This window comes from Diabrotica undecimpunctata, chromosome 4 (assembly GCF_040954645.1).
Source record: "Diabrotica undecimpunctata isolate CICGRU chromosome 4, icDiaUnde3, whole genome shotgun sequence".
In the NCBI taxonomy this organism is placed as follows: domain Eukaryota; kingdom Metazoa; phylum Arthropoda; class Insecta; order Coleoptera; family Chrysomelidae; genus Diabrotica; species Diabrotica undecimpunctata.
This window is the reverse complement of record NC_092806.1, coordinates 84,467,338-84,491,075: the sequence shown is the minus strand read 5'-3', so window position 1 is coordinate 84,491,075 and position 23,738 is coordinate 84,467,338. Positions and strand designations below refer to the sequence as shown.

Here is a 23,738-nt window from a genome sequence, read left to right as displayed (position 1 = left end):
AAGAAAACAGAAAAAATGTACAATGTTAATTTTTTTTTCTATTCTTCAATAAAATCATTATTTTGGAAGAAGTTATTTTTTACATTTGTTATTTAAAAATGATTGCATACTGCTTTAGAACATATTCTTAAACATTACACAAATATCTAATGAGAATCACTTTGTGGTATGATTCGTAAAAATTAAAAAATGGCAAAAATTTTAGGTGGGTTCTTTTTCGTGACGCGCAGTGTATATATAATATTCAACATTTAAAATTTTTAATGTTAATGTAACCATACCTTTTGTTTTTGAACTACCATTAATTGTGTTTAGATTAACTGAATATTTAATATTCCATTCCTTTTGTTTTATGTTCAATATCTCTGATTGTAAGTTTTTTGAATTCTCGTTGCTCAAATTCACTTCTAACATTGCATTGTTATTTATTGTCCTCACGTGACCAGCTTTATCTCTTTGTTCTTTAAACCAGCAATTCTCTTCAGAATGGAATCGTTTTCCTTTGTTTCCTTTTTGACATATTTTATAAGCAGTTTTTTCCAATATTTAAATCTATTTTCCGCATAGTTTTTCTTTTTTATTAGATTTCTAGTTGCAATGTGTTCAAGTTTACCTATCTCATTGTATAAATCATTAGTACCTTGTAGAGTTCTTCTATCAATTTTATCTGCCACATTATTTGGTAGGCCCATAGCTCCTAAATCTATTAATGTGCTTGTGTCAATAGATTTACTCACCTGCAGTAGTAGCTGTTCCTTTGTTGCATATTCTAATAAGCCCGTTTGGTATTTAAATATGTGAGCATATAGAATTGGAGACCACCCTTTACTTCCAAAATTTTCACAACAATTCTTCTTCCAGCCTTCTAAATCTGATTCCACTGTAAATTTTAATATCATACAGCGGTACGAATCCATACTTGATTTTTTAAGAAAAAAAGATTTAACTTTTTTTCTTTTCTTCTAGTACTACCAACGTTCACACTTTCAAATTCAGATAGCCATTAGTTTGCATTTGTATTCTTTCCATCAAATTTGTCAATCCTAAATCTTTTGCTATCTTGCTTAAATTCTGAATTTCAGATTTTTGTGCTTTACTTTCTATCAGTTTTTCCAATGGTTCAACTTGACCATTTGATGTGGGTTCATCACTCACTATCAATAATTCTTCTAAATATTGATTTTCAACGAATAAATTTTCATCTTCATCTAAGTATGTTTGTGATAATCCTTGTTATCCACACTTTTCTAGATTGATTTCTATTTTTTATAGAATTTTTTATTCATGTACATACCTGTGTTTACACTTCTTTGTGTAAAATCCGTAAACTAATTTTCGAAACCAAATCCAGATATTTGCTTTAATCTGTGCCTTCTAAGAATTGCAAGGCGAAACAGACGTTGATAAAGATGTTATTAGAGACATGGGGAATCTAAAAATTGCATTCCACAACATATCTCCTCAACTAAGCAAAAATCCTTAGCGAATTGGTTTCTAGTACTCATACAGAGTATCGGAATAAAAGGAAAAAGACAGTTAAGATTTGATTTCACGTATAGTGCGTCTGTGTATCCGCTTATATGTATTTCGTCCTAAAAGAGCTCTTTAGAACGGCTATTCACGTCGCTCTGAACGTGAAAATAAATCTCTACTGTCTTAGAAAGCAACTCTAACATGGCTTCGTATGGACGCAAATAGCGACATCTGATATTAAAATCCGTAAACTAATTTTCGAAACCAAATTCAGATTTTTGCTTTAATCTGTGCCTTCTAAGAATTGCAAGGCAAAACAGACGTTGATAAAGATGTTATTAGAGAGATAGGGAATCTAAAAATTGCATTCCACAACATATCTCCTTAACTAAGCAAAAATCCTTAGCGAATTGGTTTCTAGTACTCTTACAGAGCATATCGGAATAAAAGTAAAAAGACAGTTTCCCCATGTCTCTAATAACATCTTTATCAACGTGGAGAACACAAACAAATGGCGGATGCTTATAAATTTTGTATTGATGCCTCTCTCTCTTAACTCCCCTTTAAAGCGTTCGTTCCTAAAGTATGTCGAATTGTCCAATAAAATGTTGTCTGGTCCTCCCACTGTTTCTATAAAATCGTCTATTTTCCGAAGTATTTCAATTCCTTACGTGGTTCGACATGCGTACAATTTTACATATTTTGAGAAAAGATCCACCATAACTAGTATGTGTTTATTCCTCTGTGTTGTTGTTATCAAGTCGCTCAACATATCAATGGCGACAATATCCAGTTTCTTCCGAATTGATAACTATGATGTTTTTTGTGACGTTTTCATTTTTGAAATTCCTACTTTTACACTTCTGGCATGTCACACAATTTCGAGTCACCTCTTTGGCTATTGTATAGTCCTGTCGACAAATGTAGTTCTCCCTGAACATAAGCCACTTCCTGCTTCCAATATGTCCGTTGTCACAGTGTAGCTTTAAAAAAACTTCTTTTGCCATCTGCTCCGTGATTACATATAGTTCTTTACCATCCACCCTCTTAAAATATAAGTTATCTTCTTGTTCAGCCCTTTGCTTTTCTCTTTCATCCAATTCTTCCTGATTTTCCCTGATCTGAGTCAAAGAAAATAAGCCTGCTTCTTCTCTTATTAAATTCATGCCGACGTGGAGAGTTTTGTGATCCTCTTTGCGGAATTGTTCATCTCTCGTCAACGCATCAGCCAAGATATTGTCAGTTCCTTTGATATATTTAAATTCAAAATCATACTCTTGAAATAAAAGAATGCCCTTATGAATTCAATTATTTACCAGCCTATTTTTCATTATGTGTACCAACGCTGCATGGTCTGTTTCAATGGTGAATTTTGCCCCAAGTAGGTAAAAACGTAATTTATTTACACAAAATAACACACTGGCAAACTCTAATTCAGTAACGCTGTATTTTCTCTCATACATTTTTATTACACGTGAGACAAAACAGATTGGCGCCTCTTTATCGTCGTGGATCTGTGATAACACCCCTGCGAATTTTTTATGGAAGCATCGGTCCTGAGAATGAAAGGTTGATCATATCTTGGGTGGTTTAGTCTTACAGCTGTGGAAAACGCTCCTTTTAAATTTTTGAAAGCTATTTCTTGTTCAGTTCCCCATTTCCACCTGACATTTTTCTTAAGTAATGCTATCAACGGTATTTCTTTTGTGCTGATGTCTGGTATCAGCTTTTTGAAATAGTTTACCATTCCTAAAAATCCCCGCAAAGTTTTTAAATTGATTGGCCTAGGGTAGTTATTTATGACTTCGATTCTGTCTTCTGCAAGACTAATCCCTTTTGTGTCTAATTTGAACCCTAAATACAGTATTTCTTTTTGGAAAAACTGACACTTTTGAATATTTAATTTTAATCCCGCTTGATCAAGTTCTTCGACAGTATGAATATGTCGTAGATGGCTTGTTATATACGGTGAGAAAATTAATAAATCATCTATGTAATGTACAACAAATTCTCCATGCCTATTTAAGATTGTGGATAGGGCGCGAACCAAAGCAGCGCATGCACTCTGTAGTCCAAATGGTACCACCCTAAATCGGTACACCACTCCGTCGATAGAAAAAGCGGTATAATTTCGACACTTTTCTGCCAAAGGTATTAACCAAAAATTGTGTTTCAAGTCGATTTTGGAGATAATGTGTGATCCTGTGATTCGTCCAAATATGGATTCGATGTTCAAAGGCGCTTCGTATTGAGCGATTGTGTGCGAATTAATGTTTCTTGCATCTAAACATAATCGCAAATCACCACTCGATTTTTTCACGCATACTATCGGGTTGATATATGGAGAGTCACATCTTTCGATCACCTTGTCTTTAATCATATTTTCAATTTCCTGTCCGACGCTTTGCCTGTATTTATACGGGATTGGATATGTTTTCGATTTAAAATTTTTTAAGTTTTTAACTTTAAAAGAATGTTCATAATTTTTAGCCACTCGGCTTTCTTCATTAATAAGATCCCCATAATTTTCTAAAATCTTCTCTATTTCCTTTTCCATGTTTTCTCCAAATTTTATTTTTCTTTCATCCTCATTTTGTTCACATGTGTTCACTGTCCATAATATTTATTCACAAAATTCTTCATTCTCGTCCATAATTGCCATTTCTTCTCTGTCCTCATCCTTTATTTCTTCTTCTGTTTTTTCTCTATCTTCAATTTCCATTTGGTATTCCGAGCACCACGTTTCTACTCCTTTCATTTCTCTTATGATAACTTCCTTTTCTTCCTGCTTCCTTTCTGTTTTCTCGTCGGTTGCCAACAATTCTTTTGTACCTTCTATTTCCTGTTTTTCTCTTGTCTCCACCTTGTTTTCCTGCTTTCTTTTCGAACTCTTCTTCTTTTTCTTCCTTTTCTTTTTCTCTTCTGATTGATTTTTGTCTTGTACTTTCGGTTTATCCTCTACAGTCATATTCATTTCTTTATGTTTTTCCTGTTCATTTATCCTTTCAAAAATTGTTTTCCTATCTGTTTCCTTTTCTTCTTCTGTGTTGTCTGGTTCTGCTCTGATTTCCAGTTTATTTTCCGAAAAATTAATGGTGATATGTTTTTCACTCAATTCATCAATTTCTGGCTATCATATCATGATTTAAATCTTCGATCACCACACATTGCATAATATAGAATTGGTCTCCCACTCTGATCCGTACTGCCAAACCTTCGTTTACTGTCGTCAATTTTTTATTGTTTGCACCCACTAAAGCAAACCTATGAATCTTATACACAAATCTGTCCAAATTTAATTCTTTTACTAGTTTTTTATTGATTAACGATATCTCCGATCCAGAATCAATCAAAATTTTAATCGCTTTATGTTTTATAAATGCATAAAAATATTAGATTGGAATTAGAATTTTGTCTTTCGTTTCCCGCCAACTGTATAAACTCTCTCGGGTGACAAAATATACCGGAGAGTTTTTTACTTTTGTTTAGTGGATGCTTTTGTGAAAATCCTGTCTGGATTCATTGCATACATCTTCTTCCTCGTTTTCTATTGCTACATGATTCATCTCCCTTCTATTTTGTCGTTGGAAGCTCTGATTATTTCTACCGTCCCTTTGTTCGTTCGTATTCCTATTCGGAGGATTTTGTGCAGCTCTGTTCCTGTTGTGATTTACATATGTTCTATTTTGTGTGTCATTCCTGTTAACATAATTTTGTTGTCTAGTGTAATTGTGGTATTCTCTTGGCCTATGTTCATTTGTTGATCGGGGATGTCGGTTTCTCTGGTCATAATTTGATTGATACCTTCTTTCCGGTCCATTATATTGGTCATGTTGTCTTCTGTTTCTCATTTCTCTTCTTTTCGCTTCTTTTAATTGAAGGAATTGGCACAAACTATCAATATCTTGATAGTTTCTCAAAATCACGTGATCCTCCAACGTTTCTTCGAAATGTCTGCTTATCATTTCTACCAGTTGGTCGATAGAGTATTTGTAATCTAGATATTTTGAATTGTTATATATCTGCAAAGCATATCTTTCTTCAGATATTCCCATTTTCTCGTGATATTTTCCATTCTGTAGCTCTTGGTTGATTTCCCTCTGTTTATTTTTCCCCCAGAAATAGTTGATAAATTTATTTTCGAAACCTGTCCAATTTTCAAACTCATCTTCTTTGCTTTCATACCATAACGCTGCTCCTTCTTTCAGATGGTTTCTAATTGTTTCTTTGCAATCGTCAAAATATCTAACATGTTGCAATTTGGTTTTCAAATTTTTAACAAACGGTACTGGGTGTGTTTTTCTAATATCCACGCCAAATTGTATTTTCGCCTCGCTTGTTCCATGGACGATAACTTCTTTTCTCTCTACTCCTCTTAGTTCAATTTCTGCCATCTGTTTTTCATTTTGCTTAAGTTTCCTTTCCATTTCTTTCCTGTCTTCTTGTAGCGCACTTTCAAAATTTTCTTTAAACTGTTTTAATTCCATCTTTTGCACAGTGTTAATATCCTTCATTTTAGTTTCTATTTCTTCTCTCTGCATCTCTAGTCTCCTCTCTATTTCTTCTCTAATTTTTTCTAAACAGACTTTTACTCCATTTTCACATTTGTCCAAACGCTTTTCCATTTTCCTATCATTTTCTTCTAATTTCTGTTCTATTCTCTGTGATATTTCTCTTTGGTTTTCTTCCATTTTTTGTTCCGTTTTTTGTGATGATTCTTGTATTTGTTGTGTCTGTATTTGCATCATTGCTAATAATTTTTCTAACATCCCTGTTTCTTTTCTTTCCTCCATTATTGTAGCATTTCCTTCATTATCCGATCCTTCTCCAATAATTGTTTCCTCTTCTCTGTTATCCTCCTTCCTTTCTTGCATTTTGCTTTGACTCCTTGTGGTCGACATGTTGTTTCTTTTCGTTACTGTTTTTGTCCCTGCCAAATGAGAAATTTTACAACACTCTATTTATGTTGCAGAACACGACAAATATTTCTCCCCAATTTTAATAAATTTTCACGACAAATATCAAATATGCAATCAGTAAAACTCAAATAATTCAAAATAGCAGTAAATATCAACTAACTACGATCAATCAATAAACCAAATTTTTATCCACTGGAAAAATTGTCAAAATACTTTCAAATTCAAATTTCCTCAATGTTATTTTTTAATCTCTGGATCACCTGTACTTATTCCGGATCTCTTTCCCTACCATCAAATGTAAAGCTGCGATATTTTCAAGCCCCACGTTGGGCGCCAGTTAATGTGATATTAAAAGTCTAAGGTGGGCCAAGCAATTAATTAGCTAATTAATTAATTAATTAAACTTATTTAAATGATGCAATTATGATTCTATCCCACTATTTAATTTTCTTATCTCAGGGTTATACTCGTGCTTCAATATCTATACTTTACATATGATAGGTAAGGTAAAAAGAATACCGGAATAATAAAAAAATATATGATACATTATATATTGAAATAAAATTCACACTCAAATATCTTCAATAAAAAATATCTCATATAATGATTATCAAAATTTTGTTCTACGTACGTGAACCTTCAAAAATTAATGGTATATACAATATAAATTAACATTTCAAATCAAAATTTTTGTTCTAAATCTCCTGATCAAAATATTCCTATCTTTTCTAAAGCAATTGTTAAAAAATGTGTTGTTAATAAAGAAAAACTGACCAATGGTAAAACTATCTCTCTGATGAAAATCCTTGTTCCTTGTAGCCTACACAATCTATTCTTAGCAGTCCCCTAGGTAATCAGCAATAATTACACAAATTATTGCGAGCCTATCGTCTTTAATGATCTCCTTCAAATGTTTGTATCGTTCAAATGATGCTAGCCTCTTCTCCTCTCGATAAACTGAATCTCTCGTTCCGGCCTGAACAGTGACTCTTGGAATATAAGTAGAAAAATATAACTTACAATATTTTACTGGATCAGCTTCCGTCAGATACACTTACTCCAAGAAAACTCACAAACATTCACTTCTACTGCTTACTACCTCTGGAGAACCACCAGAGAACAACGACGGTTCCCTTGAACACTTGGAAAAACAACTGATTATCTTTTCTTCCTCAAAAATCTAGCTAAACTCTCATTCCTACATACCTATCCCACTTTTTTCAATCTCCTCCAATCAAAGTTCGTCACACTTATCCCCATCTACCATTTAGATAACAAACAACAATTTTACCTACAATTATAAATTTCCTAAAAACTATTAACATTCTAATCGGTTTCTACAAATTCTTAAGAACTAACGGAGGATTATATTTTCTAAATATTTCTATTCTATTGTCTTATTCACTGTATAATGACGTACAAGTCTATTTGGAAAACCCGCTCGCATTGTTCACGATTTCACAAAGCTCACTCACGTCACTCGAATATAGTTTACAAAGAAACTAATTTATGCATATCTTTAAATTTTGTTTACTACAGGTAATCCAGGATAATGGACTTTCATTTCTTCGAAATATCTTTTATAGTTTATTAGTTGAATTATTATATTTTGTACTTTGAAATATAATTATATTATATATAATATATAATATAATTATAAAATTTTCAATTTTACGTAGCTTAACAATATATATATATATATATATATATATATATATATATATATATATATATATATATATATATATATATATATATATATATATATATATATATATAAATTTCCGCGGTCAGATGAATGAAAATTACTTAGTTCTCGGGAAGAACCGCGTTGAGAATTTATTACTCGACGTTTCGGCACCCATTTTGGAGCCATTATCAAGAGTGATACGGTTCGGTTCGAGTTCGGGGTCTCAATCTGTCTACTCCCCTCACTCGAGACGTACCAGTATCGTGTTCTGTATTGCAAGAACTGTCTCTCGGCACTGAGGTCTCAATCTGCCTACTCCTCAGTGTTGAGTGACTCGACGATAAGAGGTCCGAATTTTGAAGATGACATAGAAGGATTTGGCGAGACTATTGATTTTGAAGTGGAAACGCTTAATGAATGTTGGCATGTTATTAAAAAAAGGTTATAACTGAATAGTAGAAACAACTTATTAATGTTCTGTTATTTAATAAAACGATTCCAGTAAACAGTAGCTTTATATAAAAAGATCAAAATCCTAAAATGAAATGTAGATTTTTAAAACTGTTAAGTTTTTAATCTTATTTTACTCAAAACTGCAAAATGGCTGTTGGTGCCTTTTAGACAAGCGCTATCCACGTTTTAGCTGATTTGGACTGTTCTTTAAAATTTAATATAAGTCACAATTAGAGACTAGAGATTATATAAAACAATGATTTAAGTAAAAATATAGAATCACCAGAAAAAAATAGGTCAAAATTCCTAAAGTACTAGGTGTCATAAACAAAAAAGAATATAACATTAATTTCAATGAAGATTTAAATATTGATCAATTTAAAATAATAAAAAACATCTGGGTTCAGATAAGCAAGCTAAAATTAAAGAAATAATAGATAAATAAGCAACAGTATATGCCAAGGATAAATATGATTTTAGTTAAGTTAAAGATTATGAAGCCCACATTTATCTAATGGTAAAAAAATACTGCTACAAACGCCCCTACAGATCCACAATGGAGGATAGAATAGAGATAGAAAATCAAGTAGCAAAAATTATTGGAAAAGGGTCTGATTAAAGTCATATAGTACTTTTGCTGCTCCCGTCACATTGGCATATAAAAAAGAAGAGGGAAACAAATCAAGACTTTAGAGAACTCAACAAAATAGTCACACCTTAATCACAGCCTTTTACACTGATAGAAGATTTAATAATAAAAACAGTAAACTGTAATTACTTTACAACAATAGATATTAATTCAGCATTCTGGTAAATTCCAATGAAAATTGAAGATAAACATAAAACAGCATTTGTAACACAAGAGGGACACTTCCAATGGACCTGTCTACCATTTGGATTGAAAACATCACCAGCCATTTTTCAAAGAATACTGAGTAATATAATAAGAAAATATAAAATCTCAGATTTTGCAATAAACTTTAATGATGATATTATAATATTACAAAGAGAACATAGTGTTGACAGATCAACACCCTTGAATAAACTCAAAAGAATATAAACAATTTCTTAAGCATAATAATACAAAAAGGTGAAAAAACAAACATACTACCTGATGAAATAAGAAAATAAAGAAAATAAATAGGAAAAATTAAGCAAAGATAGAAAATTGGCACAGAAATATATATTAAAATCACACGAATACAACAAAAGATTGGAGACCTAAATGAATTGCGAACTAGACCATACACAATTAAAAAGAAGTGGACAAATTCAATCTACGAATTGGGCAGTGGACACAGAAAAGAAGAGTCAAACCTGTTCCACATCACAAAACTAACACTATTGTTTGAAGAATCCAAAAATGAAAACGCAAATGCCAGTCTAGTGCTCACCTGAAGTGTGGGAGAAGTAAAGAAAATCCCAACATACAATATCTGCTGTCGAGGTTTTCTTAAATTTGAATTTTACCGCCTTACCGACGGAACGCCATATTTCCCAGCGGCTTGAGATGAGTGACAGTGACAAGGGAAAATAAACATTACAAATCAATTATGAAAATTATTAACGAAAGATGATAATTGTTGTTTCATTGTTATTTTCAGGTATGATACCTTATAATTATATGTTTGCAAATTTTGTAGTAATAAATAAAACTTTGGTTATTTTCAGAACAACTCAATTTAGTTATTAAAAATATGAACTCAGTAGAGACGGTAATGCTGACAATATTGTAGATGGGAAACAAGTTTATGCAGAAAATGACTTTCTGATGATGATTCTGTGCAAGATCCCACATATCTCCCAGGACCAATTCCAACTAATGACGTTGCACTAATCGAAACACCAAATGAAGCGCTACTAATCGGCGTGATAGTGACAGTCACAGTGTACCGTGTTCGAGAAAACGCAGTGTAAAGCCTAAAGAATGGAGACGAAATAATATAAAGAAACTTGGCAACACTGGTAAATCCTACAAGTCACATAAAGGGACAATGGTGCACGTTGGACAGGTGAAAAAAGCTTGTCCTCAAACTTTTTCGTTTGAAATGTTTTGAAATTTCTGAGGATTTAAGAACGTATATTCATCGAAAACTTTGGGACATGGGCAACATAAATTCACAAAGAGACTTTATATTAAGACAGACATTACGCGTAATAAAATTAAACCTAAGAATCAAAATAAAAAACCTGGAAGCAATCGCAAACATAACTTGCAATATAAATTTAGGATTAATAACAAGGACGTTCAAGTGTGTAAACAGTTTTTTCTCAATACTTTGGGAGTGAGTGATCGATACATTTACACCACATGGAAGAAAACTGATGATACTGGTATCCTCGAAGGTAATCTCCTGCGTCTCATACAAAATCTGATTAAGTAGCATTAGAAAAAATACATCAGCAGAGCTGTATTACAGACCATGCGGAGATGTATCAATGTTTTATCATAAGCGACATTTAAATGTGAATAATTTTAAAATATTTGATAAAGTATCCAAGCAAGGATATTAATTTATGTAGACTGAGTCTATAACGAAACGAGGAAGTAATGAAATTGTAAGTTGTGTCTATTGTTACATGATAAATCATGAAAAAGCAAACATTTAATTTTTAATCCATTACGAATGGAATTTTTTTGGCCAAAAACTCAAATGACCAAAAAGAAACATTTATTATACTTGTGTAATTAGAATATGATACCAGAAGGTCATCATATGTGCTACTAGAATGAACCAATCAGATAAACCATGCTCTCTCTGTGTATAGGCATTTTAGTATTAGGAATTAATAACGCTTAAAAATTAAAAAAAGACGTTCCAGCATTGTTTAAAAAATAGTTGGCCAACGCAATGTATAAATTTGTTTGATTCTAATTGATACAGTCACTAGATGTGACCACTCTTTCTGTCTCAATAGATTTTAATATATGATTGTTTCTTTGATATACGTTATAATAGATGGTGCTATATGAATTCCCCTGAATTAAATTAACCAGTTAACCATTAACCATACGCAATTAAATTGAAAAAAAATTTTTTATCCATTATTTTTCATTATCGTCACGGTGCACGCGTCATATTCGAGATGAATTAAATTTGAATTTTGTTGGTATGTATTATAATTATCATATAATAAACTTCGGAAAAGGAAATTAATAAATAAATAGGTATAAAGTAAATACACATAAACAAAGTATTAGATATTTGAATATGTATTCCTTTAGCTATTTTTAGTTATTGTATTGAAAAGTAGAAATAAGTACATCTTCATCGCACGACTAATTACACCAGTCCATCTGCGAAAAAATCTTTGATTTCACGTAAAAATCTTATATAGATATTTTGGTTTGTTTTTGTTAAAAAATTTTAAAAAGTGAGAGGTCATTATTTTGCCTATAAACCGTTTTTATCCCGTTTAGAGAAAAATAGTTTAAATAAAAATTGTAGATCTCAAAAAATTCTTCAATTTGTGAGTTTCTTAATTAAAATACAAAAAGAATTCACCAAGATAGATGCAAAAAACCCTTAATTTTGTAGTAATTTATAAATGTTAATAACTTTGTTTTTTACATAATGGCATGTAACGTAACTAATAAAAATTGTGGCAGTTAATAAGCTATTAAAATGTGCTAAATTTCAAATAGATCGACCAAATAGTTATTCAATTTGTTTATCCTGGAGAGCGATTATTTAAACAACTGTTTGTTGAGCTAAAGAAAATTAAGTTTTTACGTGCCACAGAAGCCAAGATATTGCAAATTTTGCAAGCACGCTTCAATTTGAAGTTCAATTTGTGAGTTTCTTAATTAAAATACAAAAAGAATTCACCAAGATAGATGCAAAAAACCCTTAATTTTGTAGTAATTTATAAATGTTAATAACTTTGTTTTTTACATAATGACATGTAACGTAACTAATAAAAATTGTGGCAGTTAATCAGCTATTAAAATGTGCTAAATTTCAAATAGATCGACCAAATAGTTATTCAATTTGTTTATCCCGGAGAGCGATTATTTAAACAACTGTTTGTTGAGCTAAAGAAAATTAAGTTTTTACGTGCCACAGAAGCCAAGATATTGCAAATTTTGCAAGCACGATTCAATTTGAAGTTCCAATCTGAAAAAAGCGGAGTTCGGACAGTTCTCCCCTCTACTTTTCTGTGGCGGCATTTTAAGTACCATGATTTTAACGGGTTATAACTTTTTACTCCTTTACTGTATATGTCATCTATAAGTTCGATAATACATTTTAGATCTTCATTTAGAGTCCTTTCAATTTTCAGCTCTTAATGTTAATAAACAATGGAAGTATGATTTTAAGAATAAAATGCTATGGTTTTAAATACAAAATGCTCTCTTGGCGCGTAATGGTCATAGAAGGTTCTTTTATTTTTTGAAAAGTGTGTTTTTTTCACCAGCTCTAAGCCTCTATATAAGTGTGTAGCATAAACGATATCAAAGTTATTATAAATGTTTATAAGGTAAATAAATCGCTCTCCAGGATAAACAAATTAAATAACTTATAAACTATTTGCTTTGTCTTGTTGATATTTAGCTTAGACACTTTAATAACTTATTAATTTCCATAATTTCAAGTAGCTATGTGACATGTAGCTACGCAAAAAAACAAAGTTATTATAATTTAAAAATTACTGCAAAATAAGGTTTTTTGCAACAATTTCGGTTAATGGTTTTATGTATTTTAATTCGGATACTCCCAAAAATTACAACTTTTTATGATCTGCAACTCCAAAAAAAGGTGAAACAATCTTACACAGATATTTAAAGTTTCTAAAAGGTTATGAGGGGTAGCTAATGATAATTATGTTTCCAAATTCATGATTTTGAAAAATGAACTAAAAACTGATATTTTGAAGCTCTATGTCTCAGAAAGAATTAATTTCTGAGTCTTAAAGCACTAAGAACTTTTAATCCGCATGATCAAAACTACCTCTCTGCAAAGTTTCAGCCAATTTAACTGAAAATACGTTTACATAAGTAAATAAGAAAACATTAAGAATATTTGTACGAATACGACAACTAATGAGGCTAGGCATTGCAACTTGTGTCACGTTTCAGGGAGATGATTAACAGTAATAAAAACAGTGGTAAAAACAAAGTCAGAGGCCTGAGGTAGATTTCTATTCAGTTTTTTAGATCTTCTTGCAGTGCCTATCCGTTTCGAATGTTGGCGACCGTCATGGCAATCTTTACTTTGCACACTGCTGCTCTGAAAAGATTTGTGGTTGTTGTTTTGAATCACGTACGTAGATACTTTTCACTGTAAAATTAGTTGTCATATAATATCTCGCACTACACGATTGCTTCGATAGTACCAATCGGTATAGTTAAAAAAATACGTTATTAAAGCCCTTTTGGCATGCCGCCATGTTGATTTTTGTTTGTCGTTATATTCTATTTGCTAAATCCTGTCATGTGATATAACTCACGGTCCTGTATGTTAAGTCATTTAGGCACTATAAGCTTAAGGTATTTTTGACAATTCGAGCCGTCGTCGAGCTGAACGACGTCAGAGTGGAAGTGGAGGGGTATAGCCCAACGTCCTCAACCTCTACTACAACTTAAACAAATTAAGCTAACTACACTTCTAATTGTATTTTTTTATTCTTTGTCTTGACTTCAGCTATAAGAATCAATAAGTTTAAAATGTCTGTAAAGTTTAGGGAGTTTAATTAATCTATAACTCAAAACACTAAATAAGAGGTTAAAAAATTTTTTGAGCAAATATTTTTATTCCTACATAAAAATATAATCGATCACGAAGAGAATCCGTTTAGACTTAGATCTTTATCTTTCTTTTAGTTCTGGCCCTGCAGAATTTATGAACAGTTAAGGATTTTTATAAGCAATTAAACATATCAGGAAAAATAATTAAACGATCGGATCTTACGAAGTCTCATTCGATTTGTAATTAAAATAACTGCAATATAATGCTCTTTGCATAAAAAATTTTTTTTACAAAAGTTACTTCAAAAATTAAAAATGGCGAAACATTCGATATTTTTGAAGCTTTGTTGGGAGAGAACATTTTAAGAAAACCAATACGAGTATTTATCAAATATTTTTATTAAAGCTGCCTAATGGAGATTTGTGGTGTGGATTGCAAATCAATCTTTCTTACCTGATTCTTTCTATTACTCGTAAGGAAGGTCGGCATCCCTGGTCTCCGATTTGGTCCTCTGCCTCTTCCATAAGAGCTCTGATATCCTCCACCACTAGCACCTCCAGAACTATTACCTCCGCCACGACCTCTACCTCTCTGTGTGTATCCCGAAGGCATCATTTGTCTAACTCCACCTTGATATCCATAATTAGCACCCCATGAACCAACAACCACGCCTGCAACTTGAAGCTGACCTCCTCTAGATGGGATTGGTCTTTGACGGATCGATAAACCGCTTGTACCGCGAGTCGATGGCAGATTCATATTTTGTAATATGTGCTGTGGTAATGTTCGAAGCAAAGGAGCTAAAATGTAATAAAAAATACATATATTGTTTAAATATTGCTTATCCGCAAAATTGAATATTTTTAGATTTAAAAATTAACATAAAAAAGAAAATTATTAATTCGATTAAAGAAATTCAGTGCAACACACACATTCCGTCTTTCCTCTTAAGTTTTGATAATGAGAAAGTCAGCAAAAACAATTTCACCGGCCCTTTTTACTGGTATGAAAAAAAAACTATAAATTGTTTTATTTACTTCGGTTTAAAACCCTGGGCTTGGCAAATTTTGTGTTGCTGAATGACATGACATAGTTCTTTCCTAAAATAGGAAAACAGTTCCGAGCGCTTGGACATGTTGTATTCATTTTTCTGGTACTAACTGCCCTTAAATGTTGATGGTGTTGTACCACGATATGCCTATATTATTTCGTATTGTATATATTTATATAATTAATTTCGTCTGTGTTTGGTCTAGCTAAAAAGTACGTATTACTTCTGTCATGTATCAAATTAGGTATTATAAAACTTTAAATTACATTTAAGGTACATGTTTCTTTATTAAAAATTGTACTTGTATTCGGCCAAAGGTGCGTATGCTAACCCAATTGTTTTTGTTTTCATAAAAAAATCTTTTTGGTTGTAAGTCTTTAATTTATGTGTTTTTAATCCAATCTAATAAATGAATTGTCAAATTTCTCGTTGTTCATCTCGGCCGTTAATGGGTTAAGTGATTTAACCAAGAAAAGTACGCCTAATTTATCCTATAGACAATTTCTTCGGCGCAGTCACCGTACGCCTCTGATGATAGACTAAAAACTTTTTTACCACAATATAATGTGTGGTAACTAAATATCAGCAGGTATTAATTTGTAAAAATTAATTTTTAAATATTTAAATACAACATGCTGTATCCCACAAGCACTTTTGTCATAGATATATTTACCAAGAGTTGTCAATTAACATTCGTCGAGTGTACATCGAAAACAATTAGGCAGTGTGGATTATCAGTACCAGTTTTTATTTAATATTTGTAGTTGGGTCTATTAAACTATAGGTTTGTGTGTGTGTTTAACACAACATAGAAATTGATGACGATCGGAATATCCCACCAGATCGGGGAAGGAAGGAAAGTCAATATGAAAATCTAAATTTAAATTATAAAAATCAAAACGGCAATAATAAGGTAAGCGAAATATCTATTGAAAAGAATTATTATACACTTAGAGATCAGGGACCGTACTTTCGTAGTTTCGTGTTTTCGTAGAAAATAAATCAGGGAATATAGGTAAATTGCATAGAATAGGAGTCACAAGGTTAATATTAAATGCTGAAAATGAAATTAAACATTGTTAATATTTCAATAATTGGTAGAAATAAACTGAAAGTAGAATGTAATACATTTTTGGCCGCAAATAAATTAGCTGAATCTAAAACATTATCGGATAAAAACTATGATACGTATATACCTACTTTTCACACACAAAAAGGAGGTGTTATTAGACATGTAGATACTGATATTTCTGAACTTGAATTAAAAGGTTTAATTAAAGGTAAATTTGATCAGGTGGTTACAGTTACACAGGTTAAGCGGATGTTTAGAAAATCTGAGGATAAATTCATTCCTACGGGGACTGTTATTGTCGCTTTTAAGGGACAAACAATTTCTAGTCAAGTAGTAATAGAAAAAATTGTTTATGATGTCGAAATATATATTACTAAAATAATACAATGTTTAAAATGTTTGCGTTATGGACATATAGCTAAGCAGTGTCGTGGTAAGGAAGATGTAAGTTTTGCGGTAATGAACATATTAGTGATACTTGCGAGAAACAAAACAACCCTTCGTGTATTTTTTGTACAGGCAATCATTCTGCTACCGATAAATTTAAATGCCCAGAATTTTCGGAACAAAAGTCAATTAAACGGTTAATAGCAAGAGATTTTATGTGGAAGCCCTTAATAGAGATAAATTAAGCTATGCATCAGCTACCAAATCTCCCTCAGAGGGATCTAAATATACAATCAATGTAAAAAGAAAGAGAATCGCAACAAGTCCATTATCACCATATCCCATAAACCAAGAGCATAGAGATATAATAACCCTTCCAACTATCCCCTCTAGACCCGTGTATGAGATTTTTAGAAATATACCACAATATCACAAGGTACCTTTAAGTCAACCGAGTTCTTCTTCTTTCACTCACTTTGATGTTGAATGTATACAGAGCAACACAATAATGGAATCAATTCTAAAAGTTATAAAAAAATATATACCAACAGATGATAAGCAAATGTTAAATTCAATTAAAACGAATATTTTACCAATTCTTAATAACATTCAACAATAAATTCAATATCCTACAGTATAATATAAGATCATTAGTACATAATAAAGGGTTACTAGAAAAATTTTTGTTTGATAATAATATTCATTTGAGTATTTTAAGTGAAACTTGGTTAAAGAAACATTTGAAACCAAATTGTAATGGGTATCATTTGTTTCGTTCAGATAGAGAGGATGGATATGGTGGTGTAGGTATTCTTCTAAAGAAAAATATTGCTTTTAACAATACAAAGAGTTTTAAGAGTATTGAAGGTTTAATGACTGTCTCTCTAGCTGGTAAAGTAAGTAACTTATTTACATTAAATATTTATTCGATATATACCAAACCGAAATTAAACATATCTGAAAGAAGTTGGTCATTGTTTTTTGAAAGCCTGGAAAAACCTTTTCTGTTGACTGGTGACTTTAATTGTCACCATCAAGTGTGGGGTTGTGATATTACTGATAGAGCAGGAATTAATTTACTTTCAGCAATTCAAAATACCAACCTAGTTTTTCTTAATAACGGCGCGGAAGCTCCATTCCTTCATTAAATCAAAAGACTAAATCGGCAATAGACCTTTCTATTGTATCTCCTGATTTGGTTACATTATGCAATTGGAAAACAAAAATAAATACTTTAGGATCTAATAATCATTTTCCTATATTAATAGAAATCAAAAGTAATAATTATATTATTAAAACAAATCCAAACAGATGGAATTTAAACAAAGCAAATTGGTCACTTTTTTCTGAAAATATTGAACACAGTAATAATCAAAATAATATAAAACGATATGATAAATTTATAGCAGAATAAAACAAAGCAGCAGAAAATTCAATACCCAAAAAGAAAAAAGTGTTCAACTCGAAATTTAATAAACATTGGTGGAATGAAGAATGTGACATATTAATGAAAAATCAAAAAGATGCTCTTTTGCGATTTAAACTAAACTCAAATGCAGAAAATTATATTTGTCTACAAAGAACAATGGTTTTGTGTAAAAAACTAATAAAAAGGCGCAAAATAGAATCTTGGAGAAATTTTTGTACTTCAATAAATAAAAATACACCAATCACACAAATATGGACAGAGGTTAGAAAATTAAAAAATAATTGTACAGAACCAGTCAGTAAGGTAGTAGCACGGGAATGGACAACAACCTTTATAAACCAAGTCACGCCACCATGGCTTGAAAAAGAAGAAGCAGTTTACCCTCTTCAAGTAGAAAATATCAATAAAATTGCAATGGACAGTCTGTTAAAGAAATTTAGTCTCAAAGAATTCCAGTGCAGTATTAAACAACACAAAAATACGGCTCCTGGTATCGATAACATTCATTATATAATGTTATACAACCTTCCATTATCCTGCAAAATTACTTTGTTAGAAATAATAAATAATATATGGGAAACCACGCAGTATCCAGAAGATTGGAAGAAATATATTATGATTCCAATGTTAAAACCGCAAAAAGATCCAAATCTAGCAGAATCATACAGAGGTATATCACTGGCATCCTGTGTACTTAAAACATTCGAGCGAATGCTCAAAACAAGAATGGAATATTGGCTAGAATCCAACCTCAAACTACCAAAATATCAGTTTGGGTTTAGAAAAGCTCATTCCACAATAGAAAATATTACTCACCTAGTCACTGACAATATTTCATTCTCATTAAATCGTTCTACCATAGCGTTATTTATGGATATTGAGGGAGCCTACGATAAAGTAAATCTAGGAATTCTACATCAACAAATAGTGCGAATTGGTTTTAGTTGTGAATTTTCTGGAAAAATAATAAAATTATATCGTAATCGCATTCTTAACCTTAAAATAAATGAGGAAATTTTAGATACAAGAACAGCAAGTCTGGGATTACCTCAGGGTAGCGTTGTAAGTCCTATATTGTATACAATATATACCTTTGACCTAGAAAAGCTAACAGACGAATTCAGGGACATTAAGATACTGGAATATGCTGACGATATATGCATTTACATTGATAATTGTGATCTTCAATCGGGTTACAGTTCTTTAAATTAACTTTTTCTTCGATTTAACCAATGGTGTCAAGAAAAATTTAAAGATTTCACTAACGAAATCGAAATCATGAATATTCACCCGTAAACGAACTATTTCCAATCAGATTGTCTTACAAGAGCATAGTTTTCCCGTTATTTCGCATGTAACATACCTAGGAGTAACAATTGATAGAAAATTAGTTTGGAAAGAGCACATAGAAAGAGTATTAAAAAAAGCAGAGAAAGGATTAAATATATTAAGAGCTGTAAGTTCTTACAGTTGGGGAGCCGATTCAAAAATGTCCCTGTTATTATACAGGTCATTCATTAAATCAATTCTCGATTACTGATGCTTTTTATACTCTCAAACAGCCTCCAGTAACCTAAAAAAGTTAGATAATTTAGTGAATAAATGTCTAAGATTGCCCCTTGGAGCCTTTAAAAGTACACCAATTTCAAATCTTCAAGTAGAATGTTATGAAATGTCTTTAGAGCTAAGAAGAAAATATCTCTGTAATAAATGTTTGTGCAAAATTTTATCTAAAAATAGTAGTCTAGTTAGTAAAGTTCACAACCTATTTATAATGGATTTAATTAATAAGTACAGGAAGAAAAAAGAATCACTGGAAAAAATCATATCAAGACTGCTTACAATATAAAGACAATATGTATAAAAATGAACTGTTACCGATATACCAAACAAACTTAACTGATGTGCCTGAGATAGAAATACGCTTTCTAAGAGATTATCCTAATTACCCCAAGTCGTTGAGAAATGTGATGTTTAATTCAGACATAGAAAATTATTTTAAAAGTTATCATATCATATTTATAGCTGCATAAAAAAAAAAGACGAAAAAATGTCCTGTGCATTTTGGGACCCTACACAAAATTATTTCGAGGCTAAAAAACTTCCGAGTGAATTTTCAAGATATTCAACTGAACAACTCGCTATATTAGCAGCATTAAAATATATTAAAACTAATTTATTTAATAATAAAATTTTTTTAATAATATCAGATTGTAAAAGTGTTTTAAATATTTTATAAACTTTCGAATATATCTACTAATACATATTAATATTAATTATATCTTAAAAAACAAAATATATTAACCAATTTTAAATACTTGTATGAGGAATGAAAAATAGTTAGGTTTGTTTGGGTTAAAGCTCATTGTGGGATCATCCACAATGAAAAAGTAGACATACTGGCCAAGGAAGCATTAGATTCCGATACTTTTGTAAATTATTCATTAGTTTCTGAAGACTTTTATATTATTTCAAAAAATTTAATTAGGCAGGAATTGATGAATAAATATGATCATTCCACCAAGGGACTTTTTTATAAAGGCATTCAGCCGAAAATTTCCACCAAATCATTTTCTGTAATTTTATAACAAAAAAAGATGCCATCAGAATTATCTGTAGAATTCGATTCAATCATTCCCTAGCACCATCTCACTTATTTAAATTACAAATTGTAAAATAAAAAAGACAGTCAAGATTTGATTTCACGTACAAAGCGTCTATGTATCTTTTTATACGTATTTCGCCTTAATAAGGCTCATCAGAACAACTATTCATAGGCGTTCTCAACGTGAAAAATAAATCTTTCCTGTCTTTAAGAAGCAACACTAAAATGGCTTCGAAACGGACGCAATAGCGACATCTGATAATAAATCCGTAAAATAGTTTCGAAACACAATTCAGATTTCTGCCTTAATCTGAGCCTTCTAAAAATTGCAAGGCAAAGCAGACGTTGATAAAGATGTTAATAGAGACATGGGGAATCTAAAATTTGCATTCCACGACATGTCTCCTCAACTAAGCAGAAATGATTAGCGAATCAATTTTTAGAAGGCTCAGATTAAGGCAGAAATCTGAATTGTGTTTCGAAACTATTTTACGGATTTATTACCAGATGTCGCTATTGCGTCCGTTTCGAAGCCATTTTAGTGTTGCTTCTTAAAGACAGGAAAGATTTATTTTTCACGTTGAGAACGCCTATGAATAGCTGTTCTGATGAGCCTTATTAAGGCGAAATACGTATAAACAGATACATAGACGCTTTGTACGTGAAATCAAATCTTGACTGTCTTTTTCATTTTATTCGGATCTACCCTGTATGAGTACAAGAAACCAATTCGCTAATGACTTCTGCTTAGTTGATGAGACATGTCGTGGAATGCAAATTTTAGATTCCCCATGTCTCTATTAACATCTTTATCAACGTCTGTTTTGCCTTGCAATTTTTAGAAGGCTCAGATTAAGGCAGAAATCTGAATTGTGTTTCGAAACTATTTTACGGATTTAAAAATTGTAAATTCCCCAAACTGCGAGTGTGGAGAATATGGCACACTAGAACATATGATATTAAATTTTAGTAAAAATAGAATAAAGACCAAAATTTTTATGGAAGCGATTATGAAAATAAAAATCTTAGTAAAACCCATCAACCTTTATGGGTTAATAGTTTCTAACAATTTAGAAGTTTATAAGTTGCTATATCAATACGTAAGCAGTTTAAAAATAAGAATATGAAAAAAAATAATTTAACAATATTAATAAAAAAAGATACACAAAAAATATTGAAGAAAAAATAAAAAAAAATATTAAACAATATTAATAAAAAAAAACTACACAAAAATATTGAAAAAAAAAAAATAACTAAAATTAAAAAACCACTGCTTGCGGATCTGGATAACACTGGAATGTAAACATGATTAGGCGAATGAAATCATAGGTTTCGCAGTCAATATCCCGAGCACACGCGCGCGCGCCCACACACACACACACACACACGCACATGCACACGCACACACACACGCACACACACACACACACATATATATATATATATATATATATATATATATATATATATATATATATATATATATATATAAAATAAAAGATAAAAAAAGAAAAGAGTTGTGCTACTTTATCTTTTTATTGAATACGTTTATGTTTTCAAAAGTTAAATTATAAAACAAATTAATATAAAATTACTTAAATTGGGAATCTTCCGGCATTCTGTGTTTTTGCTGATTTATTTAGTAAATTAATATTTGACGTGTCTTCACCATAATAATATCTTAATGCTACAGATCTTTTAAAGGTAAGATCGTTTACTTAATTGTTTTTTATATTAGATGTATCGCTAATAGCATTCTTTTAGATGAACTGATGATGCCTATTGAACAGTGGGCGAAACGTATTCAATAAAAAGATAAAGTAGCACAACTCTTTTCTTTTTTTATCTCCAAATTGACCGAAAATATCCCTTTGACTTACGAGTGCACATTTTATATATATATATATATATATATATATATATATATATATATATATATATATATATATATATATAACAATCATAATATATATATATATATATATATATATATATATATATATATATTATGATTGTTTATTTTGACTTTAATCTAAGGTTATTGAGCCAATAAAAAAGAATTATAACTTATTTGTTATCAAAAGTAAAATAATCCTTATATTACCTGTGTTCGATGGATTCAAAAGATTTTCTAGTTGTCTTTTATCGGGGTAGAGAAGAAAGGATAAGGATACAAATATATTATATTACAAAGATTTACGTTTCTTTATTTTATATGAATGAATAAAACAATTATTAACTTCTGTCGTTATCTTATCAATCAGCATACAAGAAAATAAATCAAATTTTTATAATAATAAGATTATAAAACTACATACATTTATATTACGTGAAAACCAATTTTACTTAAAATTTTCTTTACTTGAAACAAGAAACAACAAACTTTAAACTTTTGATTAGCCTAACAAAACCTCAGTTCTTAAATTTGAATGCTAATGACCATGATGTCAAACCGATCCTTCACAGATATAAAATTCAATTGTACAAACACTTACAGCTTATTTTCTTCTTGAGTTGTATGTTGGAACATACCCAGAAAAGTCCAGTCTCCTCAACGATGTGATCTCTCCTCTTTGGCACCTCGGCTCCTTCTTAACGTCTCTGCAAACCTCCTGCAGACTACACAAAAAACACCCGATTCACTTCTCCAAACTCAGCTACTTATTTATGACACCAGGACCTCCTTTTGTCAACTTGATGCCGTAAGAATACTTTCACATATACTTTATAAAATGTCCACGGTAGATACAAGGACCTTTTTTAATCTACTTGTTATCTCCTTCTGCAAACTATTCACTTCTTTTCGTTACGCCGGTATACAAACTCACGAACCACACCCTATCTTGAGACAAACGACTGTTTCCTTTTCGATGACCAAAATATAACTAACTTCTCCGGTCTCATGATCGGCTCACAAATTCCCATTTAAAAACGACCGTCCAATCAAAAGCTCAAATTGTGTTTACCAT

General features: G+C 31.2%; 1 protein-coding gene across 1 annotated transcript in view; it reads right to left on the bottom strand.

The window, feature by feature from the left end:
* Positions 1-23,738, bottom strand: part of LOC140438760 (uncharacterized) — a 274,926-nt gene that overhangs the window by 25,062 nt on the left and 226,126 nt on the right. Inside the window, exon 11 of the mRNA XM_072528408.1 lies at positions 14,679-15,025. Coding sequence (XP_072384509.1) covers positions 14,679-15,025 — 347 coding nt within the window. The remainder of the gene's footprint in view (positions 1-14,678; positions 15,026-23,738) is intronic.